Source organism: Sebastes fasciatus, chromosome 10 (genome assembly GCF_043250625.1).
Source record: "Sebastes fasciatus isolate fSebFas1 chromosome 10, fSebFas1.pri, whole genome shotgun sequence".
In the NCBI taxonomy this organism is placed as follows: Eukaryota; Metazoa; Chordata; class Actinopteri; order Perciformes; family Sebastidae; genus Sebastes; species Sebastes fasciatus.
In genome coordinates this window covers 7,634,222-7,656,260 of record NC_133804.1, presented here as the reverse complement: position 1 = coordinate 7,656,260, position 22,039 = coordinate 7,634,222, and the positions used below count along the sequence as shown (strand labels likewise).

Below are 22,039 nucleotides of genomic sequence, written 5' to 3'. Positions count from 1 at the left end.
TTATGCTGCAAATTAATACTTTATTATAAAATCAAACATCTTATCTACAGGAAAGTGTGCCTCTTGTAGAGGAAGTAATCTACTCAAATCATCATCACCTGCTGGTCAGCAAACAGCAGGGAAACATTGTAAAAATGTCAAGAATGTTGTGGTGATGCAAAATCAAATGTTATTCAAACATATGTATACGATACAAGACTCAATTCAAAGCTCAGATTTTATATTCTAGATACATTTTTTCCTGTAGATGTTAAATGTAGTTGATGCCTTCAGGGCATTATCCAACAAAATGAGTTTGACAAGTTGCCTCAAACATGTCGCGCAGACATGGCTGGAACACGGGGTTGGCCCAGTGACATCCCAGCAGGTGGACCGAGACAGGAACTCCTCCACATCAGCCTGAACACAATAGAAACACAAAGCACAAGTATTACCAGACAGCCCATAGAGCAGCTTTAGTGTAACAGTATTATAGTTTTAGTGTTTCTGGTCTTCAGTCAGGTTTTGGTAAATTGTCGTTACTTAAACCTGTGCCAAGTCCTGAATTTTCTCTCCCAATATTACGATTCCACAGCAGAGATGAGGTCTCTGCCCCGGCAGTACACGATTGGGTTTACACTGTCTACACACTATATACTGCAGCCATCATACATACCTAGGTCTGGCTCGGTTCCTTGCAGGCGTTTTCTACCCCCCCGCAGGCCAGCTGCTCCACATGCTCCTGTAGAGAAATGCAGAGCAGTAAAGTCAGTAAAAAAGAACCACACTACAGATCACTGCTGGCAGTCAGCTGCTATGCTCAGGGTTTATGGTTCACCACGGTGTTTGTCAGCATGATGTGTTACATTTTGAGTCATCACTGCAGGTAACATGATTGTTTTAACAAAAAAGGTAACTAAGGTTCTGTCACACTTACCCTCAGTCAGCCTGCAGCATGACTTGTCAGTCCCACACTGAGCAGCCCATCAGAGGCTCCACCTGTATCACAGTCAAAGAAAAAGAATTGCATCAGTGTTTGAACAAGCCATAGTAAGTGACCGTTTGAGTCTTCAATACAACACAAGGCAAGTTTATTTAGAAGTTGACCTCACTGGTTTAAAAACAAAACCCTGTTAAGACCTCAAAAACAAGCAACTGCATCATTTTATCACATTCTATTCTTGTGCAAACAATGTTTGATTGCATTTAATACTATGTAGATCACCGATACAGACCAGTAGTTAAATGTATGGAAAATAAGACAGAAAAATCACAATTAGACATTTCCTTAAACCTACAAAAAGATCTAAATTGCAACCAAACTAGGCTCCACTAGAGTAACTCAGTGGTGGCCTTCCTAACAGCACCCCTTGTGGTGTCAGTGTGAGAATGTGCGGCCCTACACTAGGCCTGCCCCGCTGTTGGATCAGGACAGGCCACTCTCGTTGGGCCATGCCCCTGTAGCAGCTCAGCAGCAACAGCCTCTAAAACAGAACCTGCAAAGCTGAGAGCCGGTACAGAGACTCTCTCTACCAGCGCTGTAACACTGAGCCAGACACGTCACCTGGTCAGCTGACTTAGCAGTGGCGTGGAAGGGAACAACCACAGGAGTTATCCTACAATAACTGAATGTAAGGTGGCTGAAACCTGAGCAGAGACTCATGCAGAGGGCCATTCATGAACAATGTCCCCCCCACCCCCCCTTTAACATGTAACTAAACCTGTGCTCCCCTTTGATGACATGGTATATAATAGTCTCTGTAGTGCAGCACTCACCATTTTTTTACCGTTAGCACCAAAGGCAAGGAAGGACTCTTGGTAGCTCTATCCCATAGCTGCCACTCTGATATGGCACGTGTTCATCAGGAGACCCAGCATCTCTGAAAGGATCAGAACATGAAGGTCACATTGGTGCACAATAAAGGGGACACAATCAGGCCCACATTAGTGGGCAGGCAGTCTACAGCGAGGCAGTTGCTCAATACTTTCTGCACTTAAATGTGCAACAGCCCACGTGTTTGTAACAAAGTACATAAAGAAATCCCATCAAAGTTTAGTTAAGTGCATTTTAGCTCAACGTCGATGCTGTCAACAGTATGCATCATGCAAATTAGTTTTATGAGAATAAACTGAAAAGTGAGCGGGAACCAACTTTATCACATTAACGTTACAAAACGAAATGTAAGTTATCTTCCTGTATTGAGAAACAGCATTTATCTTGCAAGGATGCGCCGAGGAAGCCTTTGTAGTGTTAATCCCGGTGGTTTTGGACCATGTTGGGTGATTTGGGTTAGCATGTGGTGCCTTATGCTAACGTTAGCCTCATTCAGGAGGACCGTCTCCATAACGGGGCAAACCCAAACCTCACTACCGTTAGCCCTACAACAGGTGGGTTAGTTGTTTCTCCTTAAAGCTAGTTTTGACCTGTAATCCAGTGATCAGGGTGCTACACAATAACGTTGCTAGCTAACAGCAGTCCATTTACTGAACCACGTGGTCGAGGTTGCGCTCTTGTGCAGCTTTTAGGTCAGCTTTTGGTGTTTCACTCGTGAGGGTATTATTTCCTCCAATAACGTAAACTCTATTTAGTAATTTTGTACACAAACAGTGGTTACTAGTGGTGAAATGCTTACCTTAGCTGAGCAGTACCTCCACACCGCTCTGATCTCCATGGTTCCAGCAGACTGAGAGGCAGAGCGGAAGACACGCATTGGTTTATATAGTGCAGTATGCCGCTGTGCATTGTGGGAAGGGAAGCTCTGTCAAAGATCGTCTTACAAGCAGATGAACCACTAGCCTTCTTCTTCTTCTTCTTCTTCTTCTTCTTTGAGGTTTATTGGCGGTTGACAAACAACGATTTGGCGCATTACCGCCACCAACTAGTCTGGAGTGTGGATCATTCTGGCTAATAATTACTATATTAAAAAAAAAAAGAAAAGAAAAGAAAAAGAAAACAAACCACCTCATATTTTTCCAATCATATTAATTTGTCTAAGATACTGAAATAATGTTCTATAACACTCATTTAGTGAGTTCTTTTGTAGAATATCTATTAAATCAAAGTGTACTTAAATCTCTTTGAGGCCTTGACTCAAATGCCTTCTTTCTTCCTCATATCTCTCACAATGCAATATGACATGCTCCACCGTTTCCTCTTGTCCACAGTAATTACATCTACCTGTGTCATGTTTACCTATTTTAAATAGTGTGCTGTTTAGTCCAGTGTGTCCTAATCTAAATCTTGATATGATTTTCTAATCTCTCCTGTTCCTTCCTAAACACATAATTTCTCCCACTTTCCTTTGAACTCTGTAAAACCACCTTCCTTTCCTCTCTTCCTCCCATTGCTTCTGCCTCTTTTCCCTCATTTTCTGTTTAATAATGCTCTTCATTTCTGTTTTGCTGAAGCTAACTGTCAAATCAATTTCGTTATTTTTTGTAGACTTCTTGTACCACTAGCCTATCTCCCCCTGAACAACAAAACAGGAAAAATTTGGAGGTAAATTGGGATTCAAGCTATGGCAAAAACACTGATTAGCCCAGTTTGTTTCAAATAGTGGAATAGTCTCCAATAACCCGATGTCAAATACATTTTTTAGACTCAATTCTTCCACTCCAATTGCTTTCTGATTTCCCACATTATTTTTTCTTGTTCTCTGGTAGTCTACATTTGGCAGTGTAAAATGACAAGCTCCACTACTTCGCCTAAATTGTTTATCAAAACACTCAAGAGATCTGTCTTTGACTGTGGGTGCAAAGCTTACATGTCAGCAGCAGAATCAAACCTCAAGCTCAAACCCTGAGAATCTGTAGTGGCTCATTCAAAATTCTCCTGTATCAGCATTGCAGGTGGAACTGGGAGAAGAGAAGTTCATGCTGGCATAGCATACTGGGTTAATCTGCAGGGGCAATGTGATACGCATACTGCCAAGAGTGTTTTAACAGACTGCTGGGAACATAATGAGACACACTTCACAAGTTGGATTGGTGATGCAAAGGCAGAAAGCACAGGATTACCTCAATTACAGTACAGACCCACAGTTTCAATTTCCTCCATTTCTCCCTGGTTATTCCCCTTGCCAACCTCATACATCTCAACATTCAGCAGGAATTGAAGGACAAGTCAGAGCAACTTCCTGCATGTCTTTAGACTGTGAGAGGAAGCCGGAGAACCCGGAAAAAAAACACGTTAACACGGGGAGAACATGCAAACTCCACACAGAAGGGCCCCAAGCCACCAAGTACCAACACACAGTAAATCCTGGATGACCAAACAGTCATTGCCCAGTTCTTTTCAAAAGACCATTGCAAACAACTTGCACAGACATACTGCTGCACTGATCATGAGTAATTCTTCCTTTCCATAAAGTCTCATAATAAAAGCACCTTGTCACAGAATGGAAAACAAAAGTAACTCTTCTCAGCTTTATTTGAGCTCTTGTTTGTTACTGTGTGTGACATCCAGAGCATTACAAAGATATCCTATGGAGAGAAAAGGATAGCCAGTGTTGGTGCAGTATGGGTAATGTAGTCAGAAGGTTGGAATGGTTGAGGTGTAGTTTGCAGAGTGTACACTCCTGAAAAAGAAGAAGAAACAAAGTTAGAAAAAGATTCAACTCAGCGTGTCTTTTTCTTGTCAAAATCTAATTAGTTTTACAGACTTTTTTACACACGTATGACTATTTATGTATTACAGCTCTCCTCGGGGACAAGGTACAGATGAAATGGAATATGATGTCAAATTTCAGCTAATATCTTGAAAATGTCAAGTTATGTCAAATGTCAAAGTTATTTCAGAGTCAATGTATTAAAGATTGGGGAAATCTCTCAAATGTCACTTTATTGAATTTTATTTTGATTCATTCATTTATTTATTTCAAGAACAAAAAACAATAACACTGAAGTCAGACCGTAGGAACTTCAGGATATCTTGAGCCACATCTGAGATAATGCCCGGCCAACAAGTCCTCTAAATTAAAGCTCACAACAGTTAGTGGACCCTCATCATCGTGGTTACAATAAGAACCGTTTGGTTATGGTTAGGGAATGACCGCGGTAGTGGTTTAAAGAAACCAGCAATGAGTGTCAATGATAAACTGGAAACAGTTGACTCCCATGTCAAAGTCTGATGTTTTGTTGAACCAACCATCCACTCTCAACTACCCCCATGTGGACTCTGTGCCTCTATAACATAGTTCCTTAAAGTGCGGCTCGAGGGCCAGTGGCGGCCCTCAGAAAATGTTTTGGGCGGCACCCGAATGTGACATGATTTCAGAGATATACATACAGTATATATAGTATTTTAATCATCCGTGGTCCATTTCGATACTCTCACTTTCAATAGCTTACATTTTATACAGTAGCCTTCTCAGCTACCTCGTCAAACTGCGCCTCCCTAACAAGCATCTGTCAGGTTAGGAATGACAACTTGTGGACAGTTACTGGTTGCATGGCAACTAGTGAAACCTGGTGAGTGTCATGGGACTTAAGTTCCGTCATCAATGCTTCTGCAAAATCGCTAGCTAAAGTTAGCGATTTTGGTGGACAACTCTGTAGTTTAATATGAAATTGAGATGGAAAAGCTATTTTATGTGTGCATTTTTCCTGTGCAGCCCTCAATCATATGCTGGCTCCTTAAAATGGCAAAGTGTCATACGGCCACTAGAGGGCGTTGTCACTTGAACATAAACATATGTATTTGGGATTTTGCTGTCATTCTTCTCGGGAGGACAGATACATAGTTAGCATAGACTAGTATTATGTGTTAAAGCTACACTGATCAATATTTCTATACTAACAACATAATCAAATTGTGTAATAAGTAAAAGGTGTCACTTGAAATGTCAAACCCACAGAGAATTATCATCAACTCATGAACCTCATTTCCAGCAGCAGCAGGCAGCTCTTTTCAGTGAAAACACTGATAAACCCACTGTTCACCAGCTGCTCAGCAGCAAACAGCAAACAGACACAGTCAGAGACTAGCTGGTGAACATAGTGGAGCATTTAGCAGCTAAAGAGAGACAGATATTTCCCTCAGGATGGTGGAGACCAAAAACAAGAGCTAAAAGAGAACGAATATGGGACTGAATCAGGTGGACACAACTCCAGATGAATGCTAATGATGTTGCATGTCTGCTGGATGTGTAAATGGTCACATGTTTGCTAACACGCAAGTTGCCATAACTTTATGTCAGTGTTGTGTTAACAGCCTGTTTCTGCTGCTTCCAAGTGCTCAAAACATCAGTAAATGCAGCTTCAGAATGAAGCTTCATCTGTGTCCTACTTGATATGATGCTTTCTTAAATTTGGGACTCCTATTAATGAGGAGAAGCCATTATGATGTCCAGAGGGTGATTGGTGTCACCTGAAAGCCCTCCGTGTGAGAACAGAGAAAGGGAAGCTCATGCAGGGATCAAACCTGTTAACATGGATAGTGACGATACTCCTGACAGGTATGCTCTTAGGACCAGGAGGGGGACGGAAGACTGGCTCTGGATTGGTTGGTTTGGAACGTCGAATGACGTACGGATCAGCAGAATGTGAGGGATAAGTGTCAAACGTCCCCGCTTTCATTCCTCCAATCTAACATAAGATACAGTCACATAAACACACAGATCGACTGTTAAAATGTGCAGTAAAACATCAATCAGACCGATCGCAGGTCAATGACACTGATGTGGTGGAGCAGATAGAGGGATGACCTTCTTGCTGGGGGACGAGGGCTTGAAGGGGACGGCGGAGACCCTCTGTGCAGCTGGGAGGGGCTTGTGTGATGGTGGGCGCGGCTTGTCGCTGCGGTACGGATTGCCTTGGAAATAATCTCTGGGATGAAGGTTGAGTTGGAATGGGCCATCTCTTACTTTGGAACGATGGATTGCTGTCTCCTTCTGCATCACACACACACACACACGTACACACACGCACACACACGCACACACACACACACACACACACACACACACACACACACACACACACACACACACCGCCGCTCAACTAATTGAAGGGCAATTCTGCTTTATCATAATTTGGGTCATATTTTTGTAGTTTTTTAGCTTTCATTTTGTCAGTAGGCTAATATTAACATTGTCCTCTCTGCAAGTTAATTGCCGAGACCTGGGCCACAGTAACGTCAGTAACAGAAATGATGGCCAAAACTGAATAAGACTATGAGGCCCAAAGGTGTAATACCGTAATTCAGAATTGTCTCGCAAGTGTTACCTCCAGTTCTTCTTTGGCTCTGTTGTAGGGGTCTGAAGCATACAGCTCAATTTTGGACAGTGTCACATTGGGATAGCTGCAGGAGATAACATGGCATTTACGTCAGCTGTACAAAATATTGTGTTATCATCATGAGTTAGCCATAGCATCCTTGTTACAGAGTATGTTTTAATAATTAAAAAATAAATTCAGAGTGTCAAGTCCCTCACCAGTGGTCTCAGTGCAATGTTAAAGGGGAACAACGCCCTTTTTCAAAATCATTCCTATGGTCTAAGACAGTCCAAAGGTATTAGTAATCATGAACAACTCTCTCCCAAATCCCAAAACTAGAGTACTAAAACTCAAACTTGTCATAGGGTATAAAGTGTGGAACTTCTCCATAGACAATGAACTACAATAGAATAAAAAGTTAATTTGGGTATAAAAAAGAAAAACATTCTGTGGGTCTCCCATTCATCGTCTGTGGAGCAGCGCCACACTTTATACCTAATGACGTCACAAGTTTGAGACTTGCTTCTCTGGTTTCTGGCTTTGAGAGAGAGTAGCTCATGTTCACACATATTGAATGAACTTTCCAAGGCCATGGAAATAACATATAAGTGTTTCTTCTGCACAACATTCCTCATTGTTTCTGGATTATTTACACATTACATTTTAAAACAGATATCTGAGCTTTGAGATCTGATTTATGAGTTTACAGGTTATAAGAAGCTGTCCTAAAACCGGAGTTAGATGATTCATCATCTTCAAATAATTGATTACCAGTTTGTAAAAATGCATCTACGCCCTCTAGTATCGTAGTTGTTCCAGAGTATAGAGAACAGAGTTAAGTTACATTATGCTATGGTTGTGAGCTACTTTAGAAAGAGTTCTTGCCATGAACCTGTAACCACTGCCTTTCTTGGGAGGTGAGGTGACAACGTTGCGTCCAGGAGAACGATGGGCTGTCCGGGGGACTGACATTGGACTCATGGCTTCAACTGGTCCTGACAGAGTCCCATAGTAACTACCTGAACCGCAGCTGGAGGCAGAGAGAAATGATAGAACAGTGAGGAGTCACTGCAAATACAACAAATGAGTCGATGTGAGAGTACTCATGATTTTAGAACAGGAAAGTACATATTTTACATTTTATCTCCAGTCTTGGTGTGTATATTTGTGTATATTACTGTTTGTGTGTGTGTGTGTGTGTGTGTGTGTGTGTGTATGTCTCTCACGGCCTCTTGACCCCGTTACAGGGCAGGAAGGCCTTGGCCAGGTTCTTATTGGCCTGCTGGATGCGGTTCTGTCGGGCCAGTTTCAGCGGGTCACTCAGTGCTTCACGTTCAAATATCCGTTTGAAGGACTTGTCGAAGAAGCCGTTCTGCAGAGCACATCGTTGCTTAGCGATACCCGCCTGCATCTGCTTGCTACGATAGGCCGACTCATTGAACGGACCTGGATTAGGAAGGAAGACGTCACATTATTTACATGTAACCTGCAATATTTTAGATGATGATCTCTATAGAGTGATGCAAATGTGTCACCAAACTGTAACGTTGCTAGAATGTAGGTAATATGTGTATACATAATCTGTTTAATGTTTGTATCAACTTCAAAAGGTCTGTTCACTCATATCACCAAACTCATATTTACTGTACTTACTTACCTGGTGGTACCTAGCAGCCTGGTCTCCAAAAAATGACGTTCCCATAAAACAAATCTGCATTGTTAATTACATATCGAGGGAATTTTTCCCGGATTATGTTTGTTTCTAATAATAATCCGTGTAGGTAGGAGGTCAGATGGGTGGTGGAGACAGGGTTGTACCTCTTCCATTCAAAATTACATTTAAACTAGAGACCATCATGTGACGGGGTCACACCAGCCACAATGCCAAATCAGACCAGGGGCGTAAAGTGGGGGGGCCAATGGCCCCTTCCCCACTTCCTACCCCCCTACTTCTGGCGCCCTTGCTTGGACCACCCCCATCTTTAAACTCGGCCTTCATTTTGATCTCAACTACAGACCTGTAAAGATTTGTGTCTGCATTTTACACAGTTGTACGGTGATAAAATCTTTCCACAGACGGACAGACAGACCTATAAACACAAGCTAAAGTACTGTAAAGTGTGTCTCCAGGACCACATTTAGACATGATGACACAGACACACAGACTCAAAACAAAAACTAAGCAGCAGCATGTCTGTTTTTGTGTGTGTGAATGAAATTGAATTGAATTGAATTGAATTAATCTGTAATCTGATCTGATGTTTTTTAGGCAGATAAAGAAACAGATGCTTACGGTTGATGGGTGGAGCATACTTGTCTCCTACAGAGATGTAGCTCATCTCTTTAAAGACACCCACACGCTCCATGTCACTCTTCACGTCACCTGGTGGCATCTTTATACACTGGAACCACACACACACACACACACACACAAACACACACACACACACACACACACACACACACACACACACACACACACACACACACACACACACACACACACACGCACGCACGCACGCACGCACGCACGCACGCACACGCACACGCACACACTGTAATGCTCATGTAACACTGACATTTCTGTGCACCATTAAAAAATCAGGCAATCAATTATGAAAGGTGTCGAAGGATTTCTTGACCCATTTCCACATACATGAAGGGAACAGAGAGTAACACATTCTAATATAATGTCTAATGCAACATCACCACTAATACGGCCTCAGAAGTGACCAGAGTTTAATAAAAGATAAACTCATGAACTGACTATAGTCAGTGTATAATCCTGTGTTAAAGTGTAGAAAACACTCTGTAAACTTCACAATAAGGAGGACACGTGACGTAAAACACATAAACACACATACAGATGTAGGTCTAGAACATACCTGTGGTTGACGTGTAGCATGTGTTTCTATGTGTAGCTATGGGACTATATATGACTTGTGTTTCTGTGTATGTAGTTTGGTTACCAAGGAGATAAGTAAATAAACTGTGTCAAGCTCGTAAGATCCTTCCTGGAAGTAAGGCAATGTTGCCTCCAAAACAAAAGCATAACATGTGCTTGATTAATTAAAAATTGTGTAAAAATACAAGATGGAATGACACTATTAGACTTTTTGCTTGCAATTATTGTGTTGCAATCTTCCAGGGATCTAAATCAAGCTGTTGGATGACTTTAGTTTAAGCATGTATACTCCCTTTTGAAATGACTTTAGAGCACAATGCTCCTGGGCCTGCCGTAATTGTACTGCTAACATATATTCTACATGTCGGCAGTTTCCTGCAGATGCTGGTACCTGTAAAAGAAAAGAAAAAACTGTATCACAGTTGCAGTCTGTTTCTTTCATTGTTAAATGTGCAGCATAACCAAAAATACAATATATAGATAAACATTTCAACTTTTGCATGTGATTCAAAAGAACAGCAGGGTTTGAGCCAAATTTCTGCACCACACATTAAAGAGCCGTAACAAAAGAGGGACATGTGGCCCACTCTAATGCAACAGAAATGAATCAGCGAACTGTTTCACCTGCATCATGCAGCATTCAAGTCACCAGGGAGTCCAGTCTGTGGTGGTGGTGCAGTGGGCTATACTGCTGACTTGTAATTGAGCTACAGGATCACATTTCAGCAGGAGTGCTTCTATAGTTTCATTATGTTTTCCTATGCTTTACTTAGTATTTATATTTATGTATTTGTTTGAATTATGATGTTGCCCCATATAAATATTCTTTTAGCGTAAATCATGCACGACTGAAGTGTAATTTGGGACCAACATGACATGAGAGAGAGAGAGAGAGAGAGAGAGAGAGAGAGAGAGATCCCTGTCTCACATGACAAATAATTAATGATCATATATCGTATGTTATTCTTATCCATATCCCTTTTGCACTGTTATTGTTAATTATAATTGTGTAATTTGTATTGTCATACAGTTTGTATGCATGCCAATAAAGCCATTTAAGAGAGAGAGAGAGAGAGGGAGAGGTATAATGCAAACTGAGCTGATAAACAAAGTTCTCTTACTGTAATAAAAGCTCCAGGTCAATACAACACTGCTGTAAACAACACTAAGCTTTCATGATCCATAAACAACTCCAACATTCATTGAACCACCCAAACCCAAAGTTGTGCTCCACATCGATGACAGTAGGAGACAGTAAGAACAAAGTCAAAATATTTTGAGAAAAAAATCATGATTTTATGAGAAAAGTTGTAATTTCAAGAAGAAAAAAAAAGTTGTGATAGTATATTGAGATTTTGTGAGAACACGATGAGTGGACTGGGTCGGTTGGCGCAGCAGCTCTGGGAGGACCAGTGGGCCGGGACTGTGGGCGGAACTGACAGGAGAGTGTGCCTGCATTTCCAGCTATAAGTTTAACTAATAAAATATATACTGTTGATTAGTTTCATCTATAACAATGCATCATATTTTATATGTTTATTATATGTTTTGTATGAAAAAGCTTACTGGTAAATGTGCCAGTCAGCTCTGTGTCCTCTGTCTCCCTTCAAGATGTTTTTCATTTATCTATTTATTTTACCCTGAAAATAATCCACTTCTTGCAGTGTATATTATTTCACATAAATTGGTCTAATTTGAAAATCTTCAGTGATATTGTCTGTATTGCCACAAGGTGGCAGGCCAGCCTTGGAAATGAGGGGAGATGATAGTATAGCGCTCTACTATAAAAAAATAAATCCCAAAAGCTGTCAGACAGCTAGTCCTTGAGGAGCACTGAGGTGCAAAGAGATAGAGAGATAAGAGAGAAGGAGGCACATAACGGGAGTTGGTGAAGAAACAAGGAGAAAGAGAGTGACCGCCAGAGGAGACAGAAATGTAGAAACAGAGACGGAGAGACACAAATGGACAAAGACATAGAAGATACAGAGACAGAGAGAGGACATCTGACAACATGCAGAGTGAGAGAGGAGGTCGAGAGACATTGAGACAAAGGGGTTGACTCTGTTGGCCAAATGTCCTTGGAGAACGGGAGAGGGCAGCTCAGCAGCAGCTGGGTCTCACACACACACACACACACACACACACACACACACACACACTGACCAACGTGCACATATGCATACTGTATGTAGAGATATTCCACAGGAATAAAAAAAGAAAACATGACACTCACAGAAATCTGTTATTACTGAATGATGTCACTGTGTGTTTAATGTCCTCTGACCATCATTTTTTATGTTTCTTTTGTTTTTTATTGGCAGCCACAGGATTTACAGAAGACAATTACAAATACTTTACCTCCCACCTGTTTTGACAATTATACGTCACAACAAAACCAAGTGCTTATAGGGAAGAAACATACAAGCAGGCAAAAAAACCCAACCAATTTCCATCAGATTCATCATCAAGACAGCTATCTCTATTATCCAAGATAATCTTTTCCTTTACTTTTCCTTTACTCTTTGATCAATTGGATCATAAATAAAGAATACAAAAATAAATAAATAATGATAACAAGGCAAAAGTGAGCATGGCTCACATACCCCCGCTCACTGCTTGACCCCTGCTAAAGTAGGGCCAAAGGTTTTGCCCTTTAGGAACTAATGGAATGAGTCTATTGAGCACAATGTAGCGTGTAATTAGCTCACCTTCCTCAAGTTCAGGTAGGCCAACATTTTTTACATTTTGGGCACCCTGGACTTCGAACCTCTAAAAAGGCACAACTACACCACACTGTCAACCATCATCCCAAATTTGAAGTTCCTAAGTTAAATAGTTTCCGAGTTCTGTTACGGAAACGAAAGTGTGACACGTGAACGGACAGAAGGACGGACGGAAGGATGGACGGACGGACGGATGGACGGACAGACGGAAGGACGGACACGCATAGCGCTATATACCTCCGACTACGTTGTCGCAAGGGTGTAATTAGTCAGATTGAGCACATTTTAGCTTGATATTAGCTCACCTTCCTCAGGATAAAGTCAGTAGAAGACAAGAGTTTGAGTTCTACTCCGGAAACGAAATAGAAGTAGAAAAAATCACAGTTTTTTGGGAAAAATTTCAAAAATGTTAGGCACCCTGGACTTCTAACCCCCAAAAGGCACAACTAGACCACACTTTCAACCATCATATCGAATTTAAAGTTCCTAAATTGAATAGTTTCAGAGTTCTGCTCCGGAAACGAAAGTGTAACGGACGGATGGACATATCTATATCTATATCTATATTTGGCATATACTGCTAAATACATCGCTTTAACCGTTGCAAACTGCATACGGCGTCCTTCAGTAGTATGTAGTAGGCGGTTTCGGATACAGCCCTTCTCTCAATTACTCACCTGCTACAGATTTTGCCATTAGTCCTCTCCGTTTATATACTCCCTTGCTTTCCCTGCTCCCCTAGACTGTCTTTGTCCAGCCCTGTGTGCACAGCACTTTCCTGCCTTCCTATAGTGTTTAGTTGTTTTTTGGTATTTGGACCTCTTGCTTCATCTCCTGGGTTTTGGATGTCTGCCTACTCCTTGCCTGTGATAGTTTGCAGTTTGGAATGATTACCTGTGAAGGACCTCCTGCTTCTGAGTAAAGACTTAGTTGTTTTTTTTTTACCTTACCTCACGTCCGGTGTCTGTGTCTGCAGCTGAGTCTCTGTTCCCTGCCTGTGTAGTCACACTTGCACGGTGACTGTTCTGGAGATGTCCATAATCTGAATGAATTTAAAAGCGTTACCCGAGTCATAAAATACAGAAAGTGGACTTCTGATGAGTGGTGGTCTTTCACCGGATGATTCGAATGTGACTCCTGCATTCTGCATGTGAGGCTCCCACTGTTCAGTATTGTGTTTTGGCCTGGAGCTGCTTCACTGATGTCAGAGCTGGTTATTTTTTCCCATTGGCAATCACAACCAGCATGACTGTCACAGTGTACTTGAGAGGGATGCCACTCTGTCAGGATTTGGCTACTTGGTCAATTGGACTTGTGAAGAATGTGAGTGAAACAACATTTTACAAACTCAAGAGTGACAAATTACAAAGCTGAAATATTCAGAGCGATTTCAAAGTTAACACAAGGCCACATGTCAGAACATCATACTATATAGAGTCCAGCAAATAATTGTAGTGCTGAGTATAAAGAGTCACTTCGAGTTGAATCCTGTAAATACTAATAGCAGCCTTCTAATTTCCCTCCCCTCTTCCTTGACTCTGCTTCTGAGTGTTATTGACATGCGGCACAATGCAGGAAATCCATTCAGTCACCAATCCAAGAGGAAAATCACTGAAGAATTCAGCGTGAATTGATTGGATTTTGGGAACCAATCTGTTGGGTTTTAAATAGAAGTCTACAGTAAATTACATAGTCCAAACAGTCTCACTCAGTCTGAATTTGATTAAGGCACAAACCGAGAAACTACTGAGGTGACATTTAAAAACATGTAACTGAATAATCATCAGGGTTAATGGGAACTGCTCCCAGCTGTTAGTTTTGCTTTAGACATCAGCCACTAATTTAACAGTACGGTACAAATGATTAACAATATGTTACCTTTTTAAATGAGTGTATTACATTATTAACTGAAACCTAAAACACCTAAACCAAAGGGGGAGACTATTGGCCTTTCCCAATTCTGATATTATACGGCTCGATTCCTCTCTTCGATTCCTTCCTCTCCTCGACTCCTCTCCTCGCTTCTTAGTCCCGCCCACGGGAGATGCGAGCGGAGGAGGCGAGGAAGAGACACGAGGAGAGAGGAAGAGAGGAAATATGTTTTTAGAGAAATGTGACGTCCTTTTCTTCTGAAGCGCGCCGTCCGTTTCTGATGACAGCAGCAGCTGATCACAACTGGATCAGCTGTCAGTCGGCTTTAACAGCTGTTTATGTCTGAACTGCACTAATACTAATAAAGAGACACAGTTATTATCGTTGGCAGAGCAGCAGTGTTTTCTCTGTTTAGCCTGTTACCTGCTTAACAAACACCTGCACGTTAATAACAGCCTGCAGTCTGTATTTATACTGTGGACTGAGTCCTGATTAGAGGAGCAGGAACCATCTCTACTGGCACAACGCCTTTATATTATTTATTCATTATTAGAGTCTTTATTTATTGATATTCTGACCCTAGAAATAATTTATTATTATTATTATTAGATATAATAATATCTCAAAAAATCTGTGTGATGTATTTTTCTAACTTCCATTTATGTCCATCGCTCACTTTATGCTCCTCTGGGAAGCAGCCGGGCAAAAAAGTTGAATAAATATTATGCATACGTGCAAAAAATACACTATTCACCACACATAATCTGGTATTTATCAAACAAGAACATGTTTTGAAAAAGTGTGCATACGTATACTTCAGACCATGCACACACGTGGTTATCTAGAGCCAGCCATGAGTGATAAGGTGGTGATGAAAATTAAGGTGAGAGACAGAATCTAAATAATAAATATAATAATATCTCAAAAAATCTGTGTGATGTATTTTTCTAACTTCCATTTATGTCCATCGCTCATTTTATGCTCCTCTGGGAAGCAGCCGGGCAAAAAAGTTGAATAAATAAATAAGTAAATAGTTATAAAAGTATGCCTATTATAATATATTTATTGTTCAACACAGGTCGTTTCGGTAGAAACATTAGTATCATGACAATAGAATAGAAATAATTTAGTTTTACTTTTGTACGGCACTTTTTAGGTGGACGTTTTACTGGCGTCCGGTAGTCGCTTTCAGTCCCAAATTTTGCAATTGAACAATTGATTTTCACCTCTTAGCAATACGTTCTTTGGCTCCGTGGTTGTTGTAACTTCTCTTTCACACTGTCAAGAAATCTCTCCTCGTTTATCACCACTAGTTTTCTACTTTAATCACACTGGTTAAACTCTTTTCCACTCTCTGCACACAAGCTACCTGCTGGCGCTACTGTGCTTGTGTCCGTCTCTCACTAGATGGAAAGAAACTCGCTGAAATGCGCTCTCACTTCCCCCTCTCATGTACACCACTAGGAAGCGCCAATGAACCTTTATAACTGAGGGAGCTGTTATTGTAATAGTCATAACTGTCTCAGACTACCTGGCTACACAAATATAGGACTTTCACCCATAAGACCGTTGTTCGTGTCCCATGTGAAACCAAAAATCAACGTTGAGATATTTTACATTAGTTAACATATGTAACAGCTGAAGAAGGCGAGATTGGAGCAAATATGAATATGTTTTTATAAAACGGTCGCTATATCGTGACAGTAGTACATGAAACGGGTAAACTGAAAATAATCATGTGATTCTGTGTCGTCCGGTGCTCCTAACGGCATCTGCAAGATTTCACAGACCGGAGGAAAACAACCAGAGCTGATCAGCTGCCATCTATGAGAGCCGGCTGTCAATCACTCGCGAACTCTGACTAAAGGGTCAAACTTGGCCGCGCTGATCAAATATGAATCAATGTTATGTTATGTTAATGCCTATTTCTCCCCTCAAATGTTTTCAGAATCATCTTGTAGTGCACAGTTTATTGTAAAATCTTTTGAAGGAACGCCAAGTTCTGGTCACATGACCGGAACACAGCCAATAGGAAGGCTTTCCCAATGAAATGACTTGTGATTGGTCAAAGATTTTTTAAAGCCGGAAAACAGAGCCATGAGGAGGTGCAGAAGTCTAGTTATCTCTCAGAACACTTGGATTACAATATGCTGAAAGGTTATTATGGCATTTTTGCCCAATGATGCCAAAAACATACTGCCTACTGCCACTTTAACTTACATACAACACTTCAGTTACGTAACAAACATTCTTATTTTAAACAAAATCATGATCTTTTCCTAAACCTAACCAATTAGTTTTGTTGCCTAAACCTAAGTGATGCCAATGGGTCTGTATGTGATGAGTTGGGAATAAGAACGGGCTGGACGTTGTGGTAATCCACCAGAATGCCCCATTCACTCTAATTTTATTGGTCAACCTCCTTCCCTTTACCTCTTCATTTATCCAACCTCCATCAAAGCCATTAAGCAGTAGGACTCTAAGCAGCGATGAGGAGAGATAGCAGCCTTTTTCTTTCCTCCACTCCACACCATCTTTTTTACTTCCCAATAAATCACTGACAGAATTTTTTACTCTCTCTACACGCTGTAGTAAAACTGAGGCAAACACTTCATTTTTTACGATTCATACTGTACGTTAGAGGGGCTTCATATTCAGATGTTCCACAGCAACATTGGACAGGATTAGATTTACAGTTTAATGAAGGTAATAAAATATCAGACATGCTCCTCCGGCGATTTAAATATGAGTAAAGCACATTTTGTGCAGAAGAGAATTACAGATGCAATTACATTATTGGATGTTACGACAATAACTTCCAATGTGTTGTTTTTTCACATATTTTGTCCTGGTTAACCTACATATGTTGCTGTTATTAGAACAGTTCATAGCAGCCTGTCGGTTACTCTTTATTGTTTTTTGGTTTAAGGTATCATTCAACATTTTGGAAAATTATTTGCTTCCTTTCTTGCCTGCGCATAAGGTTCGGAGCTGGGGCCAGGTGTATTATACATACGTGCAAAAAATACACTATTTACCACACATAATCTGGTATTTATTAAACAAGAACATGTCGTGAAAATGTGTGCATACGCATACTTCAGATCATGCATACACGTGGTTATCTAGAGCCAGCCATGAGTGATAAGGTGGAGATGAAAATTAAGGTGAGAGACAGAATCTAAATAATAAAACATTGACTTAATGAAAACCTCATTGATGTTTACATGCATAGCCTAATGATATTCTACTATTATTCCGTCAGTTTGCCCTCAGTCCAACATGAGAGGACGAAGAAGTAGAGCTGCCCCGAGTGCTTGTTAATCACGTTGAAGGTGCAGGGTCCGTGTATCTTTTAATTGTTTGGTTATTGGATTAAAACCAAAGTGGCAGAAACGAAAAAAAACATTCGTATTTTTGTTTCATCCTCCCCGCCGCCAGGTGACTACTTCGCCGTAAGGAGAGCAGGTGGTGGTCCAGGAGACAGACTTTCAGTTAGTGAGGGTCTGATGCCGGTGGACCGCCCCAACTCCTGATTCTGACTCGAATCAGCGAACTTTCTGCTGCTGCTGTTACACAGGTTAGATCCAGCCGCTGGCCACCGGTCCTTGAGTTGCTACACAGCCTGCTAATTGAAGGTCCTTCTCCCGGAGCTGCCGCGCATCTCCTCCCAGCGAAGTGGTCTCCCTGGTGGCGGGGAGGACACAACGAAAACACAAGTCGTTTTCTTGTTTCTTCCACTTTGGTTTTAATCCAATAACCAAACTGTCAAAATTTACACAGACCATACAGCCCCTGGTTAGTGGCACAGTAAACACAATATAGGCCGACGCCACACGTGAAGGTATAAGATAGCAGTGTTATTTTGACCAGCTCTCAGAGTTACAGCAATTTGGTTGAATTTGGCGTATTATTGCCCTGCTGTTAGTAGATATAAATTTAGATTGTAAACGCAGTAGTAGAGGTGAAACGCTGCCTCATATTTGTGCTGTTCAGGTGCTAGGAACATTTCCCAAATGTACTTCCATTTTGACTATACCCAAATCATCTGACCATGATATGAAACCAGCACGACTAGAGTTAGAGTACAGCGCTTAAAATGGTTGATTACCTTAATTATTTGGTAATCAAGTAACTCTGAGGCTAAACTGAGCTAACGTGTGAACTGTGAGTTTCACCAGGACGCTTGATGATAATAAGCTGTTGACCTCATGCAGATGGTGTTCTTGTCACCACCCAGTGCTCCTTTTTATGACCCTGTGACCTTCACCCTTCTCTTTCTCTCCTGCTCTCTTTTCTTTCCCTCTCACAGGACAGTATGATGTCATGTCTCAGTGCCTCCCCCATCCCACGGGACCATAACCAATCAGCCGAAGTGCTGTCCCCCCACTGAACCTCTTAACTCTCGGACCCTCCCTCAAGCTCCTGACCTGTCACCTCGCCATTATCTGCCCAGCGACACCTTCCACCGACACCATCGCTGTGCAAGTGTGTGTGTGTGTATGTGTGAGACTACAGAATCTTTGACACCGTGTTCATGCGCTGGAGTATCAATCTATGTTTGAGAATGTGAGCCACTGTACATGTGTGTCAGTGAGTGACGATCTTTTAGTCAGAGGTCAGAGGTCACATACACAGATGACAGCTTCTATATGATTGAATGGAAAAAGTCCCTTCAGCCAACTTAAAGGCCTATTAATCATACTAATACTAAACTATATGGCCCACAGGGCAGGCATCACACAGTCGCGCGCGCACACGCACACACACACACACACACACACACACACACACACACACACACACACACAATAAAATAATGTACTTGTCAAGTGTGTTAAAAGACATAAATTGTAATGATACAGATAGACAATGCCATGCTATAAATCACATATTATTAACCCTCTGAAACCCAAGCATTGATTTTATTGATTTTACATCTTTTTAAAACTATCTTTAGCAAGCTTCTGATCAGGAAAATATTTTTGGTTATTTTTTTATTTTCTCGAGGATTTTGTGAAAACGTTGCAAAATCGCAACAGCGGGTCTTATTTCGGGTCTTAATTTTGTTTAGAAACAAGGCTACTACGGTAACCATGAATATCCAGGACACATTTCATGCAATCCAGTCTTTAGATATCTTGTATAGCCTACATACACAGACATTTGGCCTGAGGGTGGTGTTAGAGTAGGGTGACCATATTTTTAAACCCCCAAACCGGGACCCTTAAATGTACCGCATGTTCATGCTTGCGCACGTTCACGCATGCATTTGATCACGGAGTGGGATCAGAGAAAAGGCATTGATCATGACTTATCACATTCACTACTTTCTCCCCCTTTATCACAGGGCTATCCTCGTCATGACACTGACAGTTTGGGAGTCCTGTAGAGAGTTTTCCTCAGAGGAAACTTATTGTTGTCTGGGAGTACGTACATTATTTTTCAACTTTAGTTTTGAACCCGAACCATCACTATCACGTCATGTTGCTCGTCACAGGCTATTATAACAAACATTGTGGAGCTCAGAGGACATTTTGTCCAGGATGGAGACAACGGGTGAAAGACTGACAGGAAGTATAAGGAGTTATAAGAGGAGGGAAATGCCTGTTGATGCGCAGAAGGAACTGTAGAATAATTCATCAAAACAACACGTTTGATGTGACCATACTGTAAGTACGGAGGGTTCTGTTGATCAAAACTGCACTAAATTAAACCAGCGGATCTGTTGTGTCCGTGCATAATTGTGGCGTAACAGCACGCAACATCACTCTCTTTAGAGACTGCAGCGATGCGCTGTGCTGGCTCTCTTATCTCATGCGGACAAATTAATTAATGAGTGGAACATGATAAATGTCTATCAAAGTATAATATTGTTATTTTAATTGTGGTGAAAAGCGGGACATTTGAGTGTTTTACAGATATTTGTCGGGACTCTGGACACGTCAGCTTGAAACCGGGACAGTCCCGGACAAACCGGGACAGTCCCGGAAACAACCGGGACGTCTGGTCACCGTATGTAAGAGGAAAGCTTATGAAATGTCCAAAATGGCCAGGGTTTATCCTCTGGGAAGCATACATGTGCTCAGTAAATTCCAAAGAAATCTCACCATTTTATATTATATATATATTAAAGGAAACGTCAGGGTGAAGACATTAGGATTCATCCTCTGGGGACTATGAATATCCATACCCAATTTGATAGAAAACTTGGCCAGTGCTTGTTGAGATATCTAGCTCTGGACTTGAGTGTTGAATGTCATTAAATGCAGCCTGCTATCAGTGAGCACAGTGCATGCTAAAGTGTTAGCATGGAGCCCACTATCTCAGCTCTCAAGGGTTGGATTACAGAAGGTCTTTTGTCTGTGTGAGAATAAGTAAATCGTCATTTCCCTGTGAGAGTGTGTGTGTGAGTGAGTGGACAGTGACACAGTGGTGAGAAGCCTTCCAACCACAAACCACAGCAGTTAGCAGTTAGCATCACAGGTGCCTGAAGGACGACATGCGGAGAATGTGAGCCTCAGATTTCCATTCCTCTCACACGCTGATCCAAGTTCTCTATTTCCTGTCTTTGCTTCTCCGCCACTCACATAAGAGAGACAATCCATTCTGTGTTTTCCTTCAATCATGTTCTCACTGACTTTCACCAAACACTTTTGCTCTCTTTTAAACAATACTTGGCAAATTCCATTTTTTTTTCTTTCAGCATGCTGTCTGACTTGTGTTGCATTATGGGCTCTATGCTTACAGGATGGCTTTAGTAGAGTCCTGGCGCGGGAGACAACAGCACTGTTCCAATATTCTTAAAAAGCTCCTTCACATTCCAGAAAGCATCATGCAAAGCTGACATACGCTGACAAGAGTTTGTGAGATTAAGGAGACAACTAGCTCAGGCCTATATGGATATTAATTGTAATCCCATTAAATTGTGGTGGTTGTAACCTGTTGGTCTTATTTGTCTATTCACAGTTCTTGATGTTGCATTGTTTGAAACATTTCATGTCAAGACAATCTCTTTATTTTTGTTCATAACTCAGCAGCTTGTCTTTGCTTTTATTTCCTTACTAATTCATAAATCATGCATCAAATTCCGTATTAAAAATCTTCCGTAACCTACCAGATAATAGCTGCATTAAAGGCAGTTACAAAATCTTTTTTTAACAGTCTAACCTTTGTAGTTTACATATGACTACATGACATAAATCCCTGACTTATCTGTATCTGTAACCCTGTAACTGTTCCTTTGAAGGGGCCACTCCCCCCAACAACATTCAGATTTTTCATTTCAGTGAGAATGTGCCTATCATTGCTTTTTTTTAAATGTTTAATGCTACTTTCAGAGGGC

At 41.2% G+C, this 22,039-nt stretch overlaps 1 protein-coding gene, 1 long non-coding RNA gene and 1 other non-coding gene across 6 annotated transcripts; all 3 read right to left on the bottom strand.

The window, feature by feature from the left end:
• LOC141774973 (uncharacterized) lies at positions 1–2,792 on the bottom strand. 3 transcript variants are annotated; one of them, XR_012595530.1, is made up of 5 exons: positions 2,613–2,791; positions 1,756–1,859; positions 917–978; positions 656–721; positions 1–399 (listed from the first exon to the last, which is right to left on the bottom strand). It is a non-coding gene; the product is annotated as an uncharacterized LOC141774973 (long non-coding RNA). The 3 variants fall into 3 exon arrangements; XR_012595528.1 differs by having other exon boundaries at positions 1–721; positions 2,613–2,792; XR_012595529.1 differs by having other exon boundaries at positions 1–721; positions 1,767–1,859; positions 2,613–2,786.
• Positions 1,368–1,567, bottom strand: LOC141775959 (small nucleolar RNA SNORA74). The gene has a single exon (XR_012595707.1). It is a non-coding gene; the product is annotated as a small nucleolar RNA SNORA74 (small nucleolar RNA).
• A 119-nt stretch (positions 2,793–2,911) lies between the features above and the next one.
• Positions 2,912–10,161, bottom strand: cfap96 (cilia and flagella associated protein 96). Of its 2 annotated transcripts, XM_074647833.1 has the most exons (8): positions 10,080–10,161; positions 9,488–9,596; positions 8,421–8,640; positions 8,087–8,224; positions 7,204–7,279; positions 6,684–6,869; positions 6,401–6,564; positions 2,912–4,556 (listed from the first exon to the last, which is right to left on the bottom strand). In XM_074647833.1, the coding sequence occupies exons 2-8, from the start codon at positions 9,585–9,587 to the stop codon at positions 4,511–4,513; spliced, it is 930 nt and encodes a 309-aa protein (XP_074503934.1). In that variant the 5' UTR covers positions 9,588–9,596; positions 10,080–10,161; the 3' UTR covers positions 2,912–4,510. The 2 variants fall into 2 exon arrangements, with proteins under 2 accessions (XP_074503934.1, XP_074503933.1); XM_074647832.1 differs by lacking the exon at positions 2,912–4,556 and having other exon boundaries at positions 6,270–6,564.
• Positions 10,162–22,039: the final 11,878 nt, after the last annotated feature.